At 34.3% G+C, this 12,673-nt stretch overlaps 1 protein-coding gene and 2 non-coding genes across 3 annotated transcripts in view; all 3 read left to right on the top strand.

The window, feature by feature from the left end:
• Positions 1-77: 77 nt before the first annotated feature.
• Positions 78-12,673, top strand: part of RpL7A (ribosomal protein L7A) — a 55,930-nt gene continuing 43,334 nt past the window's right edge. Inside the window, exons 1-3 of the mRNA XM_069833389.1 lie at positions 78-368; positions 4,004-4,118; positions 10,503-10,652. Coding sequence (XP_069689490.1) covers positions 354-368; positions 4,004-4,118; positions 10,503-10,652 — 280 coding nt within the window. The 5' untranslated portion in view covers positions 78-353. The remainder of the gene's footprint in view (positions 369-4,003; positions 4,119-10,502; positions 10,653-12,673) is intronic.
• On the top strand, positions 3,844-3,917 carry LOC138705294 (small nucleolar RNA SNORD24). Its single transcript, XR_011333685.1, has one exon. It is a non-coding gene; the product is annotated as a small nucleolar RNA SNORD24 (small nucleolar RNA).
• Positions 10,716-10,784, top strand: LOC138705295 (small nucleolar RNA SNORD24). The gene has a single exon (XR_011333686.1). It is a non-coding gene; the product is annotated as a small nucleolar RNA SNORD24 (small nucleolar RNA).

Genomic DNA, 12,673 nt, shown 5'->3' with positions numbered 1-12,673 from the left:
CCGGTGATTAAAAAATCACTTTCACTCCAGTGAGTGAACTACTAGTGAAACAGTGATCAAGATGTGATTCGAAACCAAAGATTACTAAAATGTTACTATCGTCCATTGGGCCGTGCCAGAGCCTTGCCGTGCCTGAGCGCCCCTTCACTATTTGCTACGGTCGTAGCAGAGAACATAAAGCTCTCGGTTCGTGGTTGTGAACGCACTAGAAACGGAAGTCTCCGAAACAAATGACAAATGGATTAGTTCTATTTCCTTTTGGAAATGTTTGTAGCGTGGTAGACGGGAGCGAATGTTCGGTTTTGGTAGAATTGTGTGAAAATATTTGCCATCGTTTGAAATAAAGCTAGAAAATGGTGCAGAAGAAGGTTAGTAAACGTTTTTATATAATGATTTGTATATATTTATGTGCATTATGGGTAAATTAAGCAAACTTTGTTAATTATGTTAGAAAAACATGTTTATTGCTGGTTGTAGAATCCCGTTGTGTTATAATGTGGTGCTTAATAGAGTGGCATTCGTCTGGTGTAATGTTTGTTACAAACGAAAGTTTGTATTGAAATGTACGTAACTATATGACATACTATTTTAGTCATTTTAGAATAGATGTACATAGAACATTGAGAAACATTTAGAATTTCACAATCAGTGTTGTCAGATCTTGGAAAAATATTTCCGGAGGTGGTAATGAAAATCACATAAAATAATGTGGTTATAACCACTTCTATTACAATACATGAACCTACAATAAAAAGATTTCTACTTTAATTTTTCTACTCACCAATTTGTAGTCACCACCTTCCTCTCATAGATGTTTCTCCAGACCAAATTATGTTCGTTTTTATGCGTCACATATTTTATATTTAGGGAAGCATTAGTAGTCAAGTTATAAAATATTAACAAAACTTGAACTATGTAATGTTCATGTACCAGTTTTAATGTATGCCAGAGATTGGTTTTCTAAAAAAAAAAAAATAAATAATTTCCTACATAAAAAATCCGGAGATTACAACTTTATTTCGTATTTTTCCGGGAAGTTAAAAAATTCCGAAGAACTCCGGAAATTTCCGGAGACCTGGCAACACTGTTCACAATGGAGTAAATTTGTTGAAATGGTGAATCTTCGATTCGGCTACGCACAACATATGAGAGGAAAAAAACATATTTAGATAGTTAAAAGTAATCTTAACCCTCCGATGATAACAATGAAACCCCAGCGAGATATTTTCCTATATATGTACATTGGTATTTTTTGTTAACTGTTTCACGCCAATCCTTATGTAATCCCACTTGATTGTCCAAAGACTCAGAGAAGCTTCTACGTTCTGGTCTTTGCGATTTTCCCTTATCAGATTTTTCATTGCTCTGGCGACAGTCCCGTTATTTCGGGTTCTAAGTGGATTTAATTGCTCCGAGGAGTTCATCACCTCTGTTACCTTCCATGGTGTCTAGCATTTCCTTCTCTTTTTCTCTGAATTCTATCCTTATACATAACCTGTGTTGTCCTGTAGTCTTGTAAAAGTTGGTTTCTTACAACGTTTTGTATAAATAACATTATATTTACTGTCAGATTTCGACCACATGTAGTGAAGTTGTAAATTTGTTTTGTCTTATTTCTACGAAATGTCTTTTGGTATGAACATGAACGATCCAAACTTCGATCTCGGATAAACTCCAGAACATGGATTGCACCCTTTCCCTCTTACTTCAAAATTCCAACCTTGTGCACACAAAATAAATTATTGGCACTTTATTAGCACTGAAAAGTGCCTTTTTGTAAATATAATGATGCGCATTTAGTATTTTAAGACATAATTTGGTAGGTGCAATCCGTGTTCTAAAATTTTCCCACATTTTTGGTAAATATTTACAATAGCGTTACCAAAGGAAGGCGGACACCAAAAAAGGACACATTCTTAGACAACTTTGAGTATATGCAAGGCATATGAAAGACGTGTACCCTGATATTAATAGCTAAATCAGAAAGATCAAAACAGCAGTATTAGAACTTATTCCCACTCTCACTGCTTCTTACATGGCAGCTGCTCTCTCTGTCTATTGTATGCTGTCTCTCACTACACCCTGCCCTGGCAGCTCAATCCCTAGCCTTCCTATAGCAAACATGCCTGGTAAATTCTATGTGCATTCGACGGATTTTCATGTAGTAAGAATTACATGTATTAACCAGCTCACTTTTGCATAAATTGTGTATGCGACAGCTCTCACGTGGTAACAATAACGCCAATAAATTTAAAATGACCATACTTACCACAACACAACACTCACCTGTGAAAGTAACACTATTGGAGACCCAAACTCGGCTCACTCGCAGACGTAGATTAATTTTCCCATTTTCAGTATGTGCTTTCATGATCGTGTGGTCTAAAGTGTTACTCGTTACCCACAGTGTGTGTTTGGTAGGCAACTTTGAGGGATCAAATCCCACCGTAAGCAAAGAAATAAGAGGGAAAAAAAATAGTGTGATGGAATGAGGAAGAGAGAAGAGAAGAAGGGGCAGATTGAATGGAATTCTATTTTTGCTCCCTAGATGGTGTTTTCAGTCCCACTTTTCTCCACTAGGTATCAACCCACCAACCTTACTTCCTAGTAGAGGGGATAGTGGGCGAAGCTTCTCTGTTCTGTTCTTTCAGATTTTCCCATATTAACACTTAGGCCTACAAAAATTCGTGTGTACGCTAGCGTGAAACTTCCGTAATGTCACCTAAGTTATGTTTGACAAAAATATTCGTGTGTACATTAGCGTGAAACTTCCGTAATGTTATCTAAGTTACGTTTGACTGAGGAAACAGCTGTAAAACAGTTGTAAGTGGCATATGAAGGGAAGTAGCCTGCCTATTTGCTAGTTTAGCCAAAGTATTTTTGGCCTTAAACAAAACCACGTGTTTATCACTATATACATCTGAGAAAAACCAGTGAAGCAAAAGAAAATTGTGTCCTCTTTGCTGTGTAGCTCTTCTGGAGAATTATCAAACCTTTAGCAAAAAGTATTTGAATTCTCTTACCCATCCCCTTTTATAGTTAAGCAGTTTGAAAAAAAAAGCCCACTTTTCAGATTTTGAGCCTCAGTATTTCAAATTTAGGATAAACTCCAGAACACGGATTGCACCCTTTCTGTCTTCAAAATTCCAACCTTGTGCACACAAAATAAATTATTGGCACTGAAAAGTGCCTTTTCGTAAATATAATGATGCACATTCGACAAACGCAGACAAATTTGCTCTTTTTAGTATTTTAAGACATAATTTGGTAGGTGCAGTCCGTGTTCTAAAATTTTCCCCTTGTCACGTACCTCTGCCACATGCCACTTAGCTATCTAACCCATAACAAAACGCAAATCAGACATCAGTCCCTTGTGTGGTTGGGAAAATACCGAAGATTGGCTGATATTTTGTGTAAAAAGTTCAATACCAACAACTCTGATGCAAGATCTATTTTATTTAAATAAATCTTGATTTTCCTGTTTTCAGGATAGCACTTAAAAAAAAAACTTTAATAATGTTGCGTACACTGTAACCTCTGTGTGTGCATGTTCATCCTTCTGCAATTTATTTAAGAAAAAACTCTCTTAGCCTTTTCGAAAGTGTCTCCAGAATTTTTGTTTCCTGGACCGAAACTGCACTTTGAGATGGGTTTGAATTCTGATTGGGATGATAATCTGGTTAACTGGATGGGTTTCTTTCCGATGTTTTCTCTAACTGTAAAGCAAATGTTATGCATAACGAATCATCAGGCTCTTCTCATTAATATACCACCATGCTATCATGAATTTTATCGATTCTAAATCATTATGCAGTGCCTGTTTAAAAACAACACAATGGACAATGAATATGATGACCATGTATTTGCTATCAGATAGTCTTGAAGACAATACAGTTACCACCAAGATCTCTGATTCATAGTACCATTTGTATTCCCTATTATTATCTTCCCATTTGATGTGTAGAGTTAATTTGCCTAAATAATGCACTTATTTATTTTGTAGCCGAAGAAGAAGGTAGGAAAGAAGGTTGCAGCAGCACCTTTAGCTGTAAAAAAGGCAGAACCAAAAAAGGTTGTCAATCCTCTGTTTGAAAAAAGAACAAGAAACTTTGGTATTGGTAAGTAGAGTATATAAAATTCACCAATTGCTATATTTCTAGAAGTGCTTATATGTGGGCAATTTATTTGTAGTAAATGGAGGCTTGAGCAATAAAAAATTGTAATTTAATTACATTACAGCAGTAGTAACTCAATTTATCAGGGTATGAAACTTGGTAGTCTGAAAGTGGTTACCAGTTTAAAAACTTTGGTCGTCACTATTTCCACGAATAATTTAATATATTCACGATTATGAAAAAACTTTCTCCCTTTATGTTACATGACACAACAAAACATTCAAACCGCAGTCCATACATTGTTTAGTTGAGTCAGCTCTGACATGTTACAGCTGATAAGTGGCGAAATTGTATTGAAGAACATGTACTTAATGCGAGAAGAGGAGAAGATGTGGAATATAGACTGCTTAAGTGACACTTGTGGATAGGTTGGCCATAAAGTTGGGGGACGACAGTTCAAGTACAGATGATGTTACCAACACTTCCAATTTGGAAGGAATTGAGCTGCTGCCAGATTCTGAATATTCACATGCAATTGAGATGTAGGCCTAATAGTATGCTATATTATTGCACATTATATTACATAATGTGATTTAATTCTAATGCCCGTAACATATGAGAGTGTGAACATAGAGATATAATCCCTAGAAATTTAAAATTCGAATTTACTATAATGTGTAACTGTATTAACATTTATTGAATTTGTGTGTTTTAATTCATATTAATAGTACATTTATTCCAACAACCAAAGTTTCTAAACACCATGTTTGGAACACAACCCTGAAAGAATTTTCTACACCTGTGACATGTCATGTTTTTGGCACAATTTTAATGTGACCGTCCCTGTACTTTATCACATAGCACTTGCAAGTAGTGCCGAATAAGCACTAATCAGCATCTTTGTCCACAGATGAAAAATTTCCTTTGTTTACATCAGGATCAACCTTAGGTTGGCTTTAGTTTAGAGATGTAATCATATCTGTTGAGACAGATTTTGCATGTGTCTTTAAATTTCCTCTTAAATGCCTGGAACTCTTGCTTCCTAATTTGAATGTTTCTATGCTGCACTTCCCTGAATTTCCATGAAATTGATATTGGTCCAGCAGTATTTCTTCACATGACTCAACATTAGATTGCAGGTTTTCTGAAATTGAGATGCAGTGTTCCATTTTTTTACTTTTAGGGATGAAATAAGTTCCTCACTGTACAGTGCCACACTTCTGGGTTCATTTTCGTATAAAATGCAAAAGGAAGTAGAGAAACGTAATCAATTTTAATTACTTCAGACTTTTCAGCAAACCCTTAGCTTTAGTAGCATCATTGTCCTTTTCAAAATAGGTCACAACAGGTTATCTTTCCTCCTGGCTATAACACTTTAAGACTGTCGGCAAATCGAGCAATGGTGGAATGGTTTGTGGAATCTTGCAGTTTGCTTACAATGAGAGAGAGTTTAGATGGAACATTTGCACTTAATTTGCAGACTATTAAATTTACTACATACCGTCCCAAGACGTCAGTTGTTTCATCTACAGAAATCCAGATGTAAGAACTATTTCTGTGCAAATGATCTCCACTTACTGAAGAATCCTGCTGCATCTGCATCGAGAGAACTTGTTTTTTCGATGTCTGCAGTTATTTCCTCATGAAGCACACTTTGGATATGTTGTTCTAATTGAGATTTCGTAGAGCATCTAATTTTTTATCACACTCGACACAACACTAATTATTACTGTCTGTTGTAAGTGCATCATCAATAGTTATCCATGACTGAAGTTTTGTGGATAACGATGAGGCAATTGTAACTTTTCATCTGTGTTCTCTCTCGTTAAATCACAGCAATATATGAGAACAATCTTAATAAACTGAACTCTTTAAATGGTCAGACGAAATCAGGATATTCCAGGCTTAAGTTAATTTTAAAATTAATATGCGACCAGTATGTTTGTGCACCAGCTGTCATCTCTTCTGACCTTCGCTCCCGAATAATTCAGTGAAAACATGTTCTTAAAGGAGATATCTCCATAACATAACAGAGCATTGAGATGTATAGATAGATAGATAGACGCCTTTGGAATTTTTTTACTTTGGTGACATGGCTAATGAATGGCCTGCCAACAGAGTTGAGAACAAAAGGCATTGTGCATAACAATTTTAGTAAACTTATATTTGAAAGCCATTTTATGTAAAAATGTGTTAATCTAATAAATATGTAGTATTGGGCAAAATATGTAACATGAAACTAGACTACTGTATATGGCCCCTATTTATGTAAATTTTAAACATTTCTAATTTTACGAAACATATGAAGGATATGTAATTACTAGGGAACGAATTTCTAGCTGCTAAAAAGAGATATTTAGGACTTTATAAAATCCAATTTAGGACTTTTAGGGAGTTTATATATAAAATTAACGATTAATAATTTTAATTTTAATTTTAGTAAATATATTCCATTTTAGATGGAGTTTAAGTACAAGGAACCGGTGTTGACAATGAGTTCTACAGAACTGAAGAATCAAATTATATCAGTGTAAAGGTTGACGCTCACTGGCACGAACCAACCGGAACGGAAATCTACAGCAGTCCGTCTTTCGCGGAAGCTCTAATACTCACTGCTCGGAATATTCCGGTACCAGTCGATAGGCAGTCTGGTTTCAATCGTGGAGTGAGATAGTAGTGATAGTAGCAGTTCCGAAGATGATTTTATTTTACTGAATCGTTTAGCTAATGAGGAGTAAAGAAAGAAAAATAAATAAAAATATGGGGGCATGACTAGAGCCTGGATTTGATGTAATATGAAAACGAGAAATATGTACATAAATATGAAATAAATAAAAATATGCAATTTAAAATCTAAGCTTTATTAGATGTATTTCTGCACACGATTCAACCTCATTTAATTATTGTTTGGAGGCACAATTAATAATTAAATATTTTTCCTTATTTTCTGCCGTTATTGATAAGTCTCATCAACGGCAACCCATACATAGAAACTACCAAGTCCAGCTCTAATCATTTCCATTGTGTCAGTGTATTCATAACATGGTATCTTTGCAGCAATCATTGCTATGCAGAAATTTTTATTAAATTCACTGGTAGAAGGTGAATGTTTCAGCATCACTCGTGTCAGGAGAACTTGTTTCTTTTCGACGGAGCACGTTTTTTATTTCCCACATGAAGTCCAATTTTTAAATGCTGTTATAATGGGAACCTTTTTGTCATCGTGTCCCGACAGATGGCAGCAGGAGCTAACACGGTCCAGGTCTGACAGCATGGCGTCTGCTTTGTTTATATTGTATCCAAGATTGTGAAGTCTATTGACTGAATGAAGTTTCTGAATTACTTATAATATTATTTTAACATCTGACTTGAATACTAATACTAGTAGCAATACTAATGCTAATTTTGACTATAGTAGTATTTTCACTATTTGCAGTAATTACACATGCATGATATAATATATAGGTTTGGTAGTGATATTGTTTTATATTTGAGTATTTTATATTCCATGTTTAATACTATATTCAATTATATGATGAATGCAAATGTTTTTAAAAGTGAGAGTATTACTGAATGGAATGAAATAAAAATCCCAGTAAGTTAACAAATATTGTACAGTGAGGAAATTATTCATTCCTTATATAAGAATTTTGTGAGCAAAAATTCTTTGAAATGCATTTCATAAAAATTGCACAGTTTCTTAACTATATCATGAATAAAAGATCACCTCTATATACATGAATTAGAGGGAAAATTGGTAAAAAAAATTAGTGTTCTTTCAAAATATGCAATATCTTTCAGAATATATAAAAATATATAATATATGCCAAAATATTTACTATGTACCAAATATGTCAAAACGTTTAAAACTTCGGAATAATAAACTCTTTAATATGATTAGTGGACATTTTAGCTTTCCTTATAGCTACATATATAGGAACAGAATATGTAATTACATAAAATCCGGGCTCTAGTCATAAGATTATCAAAAAAAAGTGTTTTTGGTGAATTTAACCATCTTTTCCCATTTTTGTGTTAAGATCCAGTAATCCCCCCCCCCACCCCCAGTACTTTCGTATGAGCGAAGAAAAATTTTTAGAACTTCATCTGTTATTAGCACCTGAAATAATGAAGGGAAACATCACATTTCGAAGATCAATCAGCACAGGAGAGCTATTAGCACTGTTAAAATTAACTTTTCATCATCCATTTGAAGAATAATCTGACTGAACAACGCACCAGCATGTGTTGAGTGGGAAAATACTGAGAATAGCCAACACAATTTTCTCCGAAGACATACGAATGTTGATGATCGCTATCAGCCGTCCTGGAAATTTCTGCTAGGGTTGTGTCGCGAGAATCCTGTCCGTCAGGACTGGCAGCCGGTTGCTTCTGTTCAGACAAGTGAGCATTTGCCATTGAAAAAACAAGCATACGTTTCTCACAGAATATTTCCGGTTTGTGCCAGTGAGCGTCAACCTTATGACTTATTGCTGATCGATCGGTTTCATTTTGCATAACAGGTGCATTGACGTGAAAACTAATTTGTAAGCTCTCGCCTAACAACCTACCACCACAGTCTAGTATATACAGTCACGAAGCTCAATACGTAGTAAATATCGTCCATAGATAGATGCTAACCACTAGGATCCCCTCATTACAGACAATGCAAAATAGTTTCGGCACAGTGTATTGTTCCTAGTATCCTCACAACTCAAGGTTCGTGACTGTATATACTAGACTGTATTACCATCCCTTTTATGCTAGATGGACTTTTCCAATAGGAATAAGTATTTTAAATACTTGTTATAAAATCTATGCATCGATAACAAATAATAGATTAAACAAAATAATAGAAAATATAATCGTAGAGTTTCAAAATTGATTTCGTAAAGGTAGAGCTTGCTCTGACTTCATATTTACAATCAACCAGGTAATAGAAAAACACAGAGAATACAATATACCAACTTATATAGCTTTATAGATTTTGAAAAGCCCTTTGACAAAATTAATAGAAACAAATTATGGAGTATAATGGCCCAGAAAGGTATACCATAACATCTTATAACAGTGATAAAAGCATGTATCTAGAAAATGAAAATTACTCTTTAAACATTTCTCCTAATAAAACAAAAGTGTTTGCATTTAGAGGATTGGAAGCAATAAGAGCTAAATTTGTGAAGTGAAGTGGGTAGGCATTAGACATACATACACACACACATTAGAAGAAAAACCTATTGAAAAGGTCAACTGCTTTAATTATCTCAGTTGCAACATATCATACTTGAAAAACGAAGATTTTACAAATCAAATTCAGTTACGTATATGGTACATTAAGAATATTTTTAAAGACTATGTGGGAAAACACCAAACTTAAATTTTACAAAGTGGTAGCAGTTCCTATGTTGATGTATGGTACAGAATTTTGGTTCTAAATAAGAAAGAACGCAGAATAAAAGCTGCAGAAATGAAATTTTTGAGAGGTGTGGCTGAATATAGTCTACTTTATGGGATACGAAAAGAAATGACATTCGAAAAGAACTCAAAATATTCGAATTAACGGAAAAAGTATCTCAATATAGGAACGATTGGATGGAGCATCTAGAATGGATTGAAGATGACCGCATTCCAAAATTATTTTTAAAGTTGTAAGGAATGTTGGCAGACCGAGGAGATGGATACAGCAGTTGTAATTCATGAGACCGGAATGAGCCAGTTATGCCTTAAGCTCTGAAGCTGATGACAATAATGACGATTTTTCCAAATGAACTTCAGTTCCAGGAAATTAGATGAAATCTTCTTCTCACCCCTTCTAAGACCAATATAGGACGAACTTGTCAGATTGGTGTTTTAAGGTTTTTTTTTTTTCTAGTACCGGAATTTTTATTTTAAATATATGCAAAATACTATTAAAAAGCAATTTTCAGACACAGATTTTAGGTATTTATAGGAGTTTATGGTTCATTTAGGCAGTTTAGGTCGTATAGAATTTTGATAGGAGAATCCTGTGTGCATGAAACTTAAGATATATCTGATGACATACGCCTAGAACATAGCAAACAAAATAGGTACGGAACTTAGAAATCTGTTCCCTAGTAATTGCATAAGAATCCGGACTCTAATCATGATATACTATACTTCAAAAAATTTCAGAAGGGCATTATAATAATATAAATTAAAATTTATTCTAATATAGGGATTTCAAACCATGAGCAGTATGAAATCTGATTTAATTTCATATCTTATTTATGGCTGAATTTTGCTGCTTTAAAACCTATTTATATAGTTTATGAAGGAATAGACCCCATACTTCACAATATTTCAGAGAGGGAAAATTAAAGTTTTTTTTTTATTATTTTATTATTAAAATGTTTCATGTTCTTTCAGGGCAGGACATCCAGCCTTCACGAGATTTAAGCCGATTTGTCAAATGGCCAAAATACATCCGTATTCAGCGTCAGAAGGCTGTATTGCAGAAGAGGTTGAAAGTGCCACCGCCAATTAACCAATTTACTTCAACTGTAGACAAGCAGACAGGTAATCAGAACTTGTGAAAATTAAGAGTTTACAGAATTAACTTCTTGAAGTTGTGGTTACATGTGTTCATGATGATTGTATTTGCTATCTGATTTCTGATGACAAGTCTGTACCACCAAGATCTCTGAAGCACAACACCACATTGTCTGATTTACAATTTTGCTCATATTTAGTTATCCACAGTGGTCCAATGTTGTCTCATAAATAAGTTCGATCCTGTCTGAACGCAGTGTAATTTTAGGCAGAATGTGGTTTTCATTGGAGGAGAAAGTAAAGCTGTTGTATCCATTTATAGTAAAACTTACTGTATATAGAAGTTGCCATTATTTATGAATATAAGTTGATAGAGACTCTGTACTCAATTTTTGGTAACAGCTGTAACCTCAGCATGATTGGGGATATCTTCGATGATAAGGAATGAGATCATGTCAGTTCAAAACTAGTTCTGTGATGTCAATGTTTGACTCATGGCAGGCAAAGTAAATGTATTATTTATAATATGTTGTTGTTGTTTTCTAATGCCAGGCATTTGACAGTAAAGTCATTTGACCTCTTGCACTCCAATATTTTTCAAAGATATTATCATGGCCAGCCACTGAAGCACAGATTTTGGGGTGTTCCGAATCCATTTCTTGGTTTGAGTTGCACAATGGGCAGTTAGGGGACTGATATATTCCAATTCTATGCAGGTGTTTGACCAAACAATCATGGCCTGTTCCCAATCTAAATGCAGCTACAGACGATTTACATGGTAAATCTGGAATTAACTGTGGATTTTGATGCAGAGAGTTCCATTTTTTCCCTTGGGATTGTGTTATCAAATTTTGTTTGTTAAAGTCTAAGTATGTAGATTTAATAAATTTTTTCACAGAGTAAAACGTAGATTTAGTAACAGGTCTGTAAGTAGCAGTGTTGCCCTTTGTTAAAGCATCCGCATTCTCGTTTCCCAGGATTCCACAATGGGATGGTATCCATTGGAATACAATTCTTTTATTGAGTGATATTAATTGAGAGAGCATTTTAGTTATTTTTGCTGTTTGAGATGAAGGTGTGTGTTTAGAGACTATTGATAGAATAGCTGCTTTGGAGTCTGACAATATAACTGCATTCTTAAATTTATTGATGTGGCATAGAAGATTCCTGAGACTTTCACTTATTGCAATGATTTCACCATCAAAACTTGTTGTTCTATATCCAAGAGATCTATAAAGTGAGAAGAGACAGCACGTAACACCTGCACTGGCACCTTGTTCTCTTGAGATCAAGGATCAGTCTGTGTATAATTGAAGCCAGTTTTGTGGAGGGTACCTAATATTGTCTCTAAAGACAATTGTTTCAGTATTTCAGTGTTTACTTCTGATTTCAGTATTTCTTCTGTTAAATTTAAATTATATTCTATATTTAATAGAGTTAAAGGGTTTGGTTTAATTTGTAAGTTTTCTTTTAAATTCGGGATATTGATTTTCTGTTTTAATTCTTGAACAATAGATATGAAACTTTTTTGAGTTTTCAATCTACATAGAGGACTGTATGAATGCAAATTGTGTCCTGGTAATCTGATAAGTTTTTCATATTGAATCAGTGCTTTTTCTTTTATTGTCATTTTGATGCTGTTAATATTAGTGAGGAATCTCATAGAATTGCTTATAATATTAACATTACTATTGTATAGATTACCAAAAAAAATCTTGCATAGATACAAGATAAATGAACAATACCTTGGAAGAAATGCCTTTGCGCAGCAGATGAGTGAAAAGCATGCCAAATGGGATACGGATATTGCATAAGTTGAGAACATAGGATTCTTATTTTTGATGATTTTTTTATGGTCAATTCAGTTATGTGATTAAAATCTTGTCCTTTTTCATAGTAAACAAAATAGATGGGGATTTCCATGGTCTTTAGTATGTTAGGGAGGTGACATTCGCAATATTCAACATTATTTCTTGAAGCACTGAACAGACGTAAAATCAATCTGTGCCTTATATGGGTGGTAGATAGTTTTTAATCTCATTTGTTGT

The sequence above is a fragment of the Periplaneta americana genome, chromosome 8, assembly GCF_040183065.1.
Source record: "Periplaneta americana isolate PAMFEO1 chromosome 8, P.americana_PAMFEO1_priV1, whole genome shotgun sequence".
Classification (NCBI taxonomy): domain Eukaryota; kingdom Metazoa; phylum Arthropoda; class Insecta; order Blattodea; family Blattidae; genus Periplaneta; species Periplaneta americana.
Note: the sequence above shows the minus strand (reverse complement) of the source record. Positions and strands in the feature narration are given on the sequence as shown.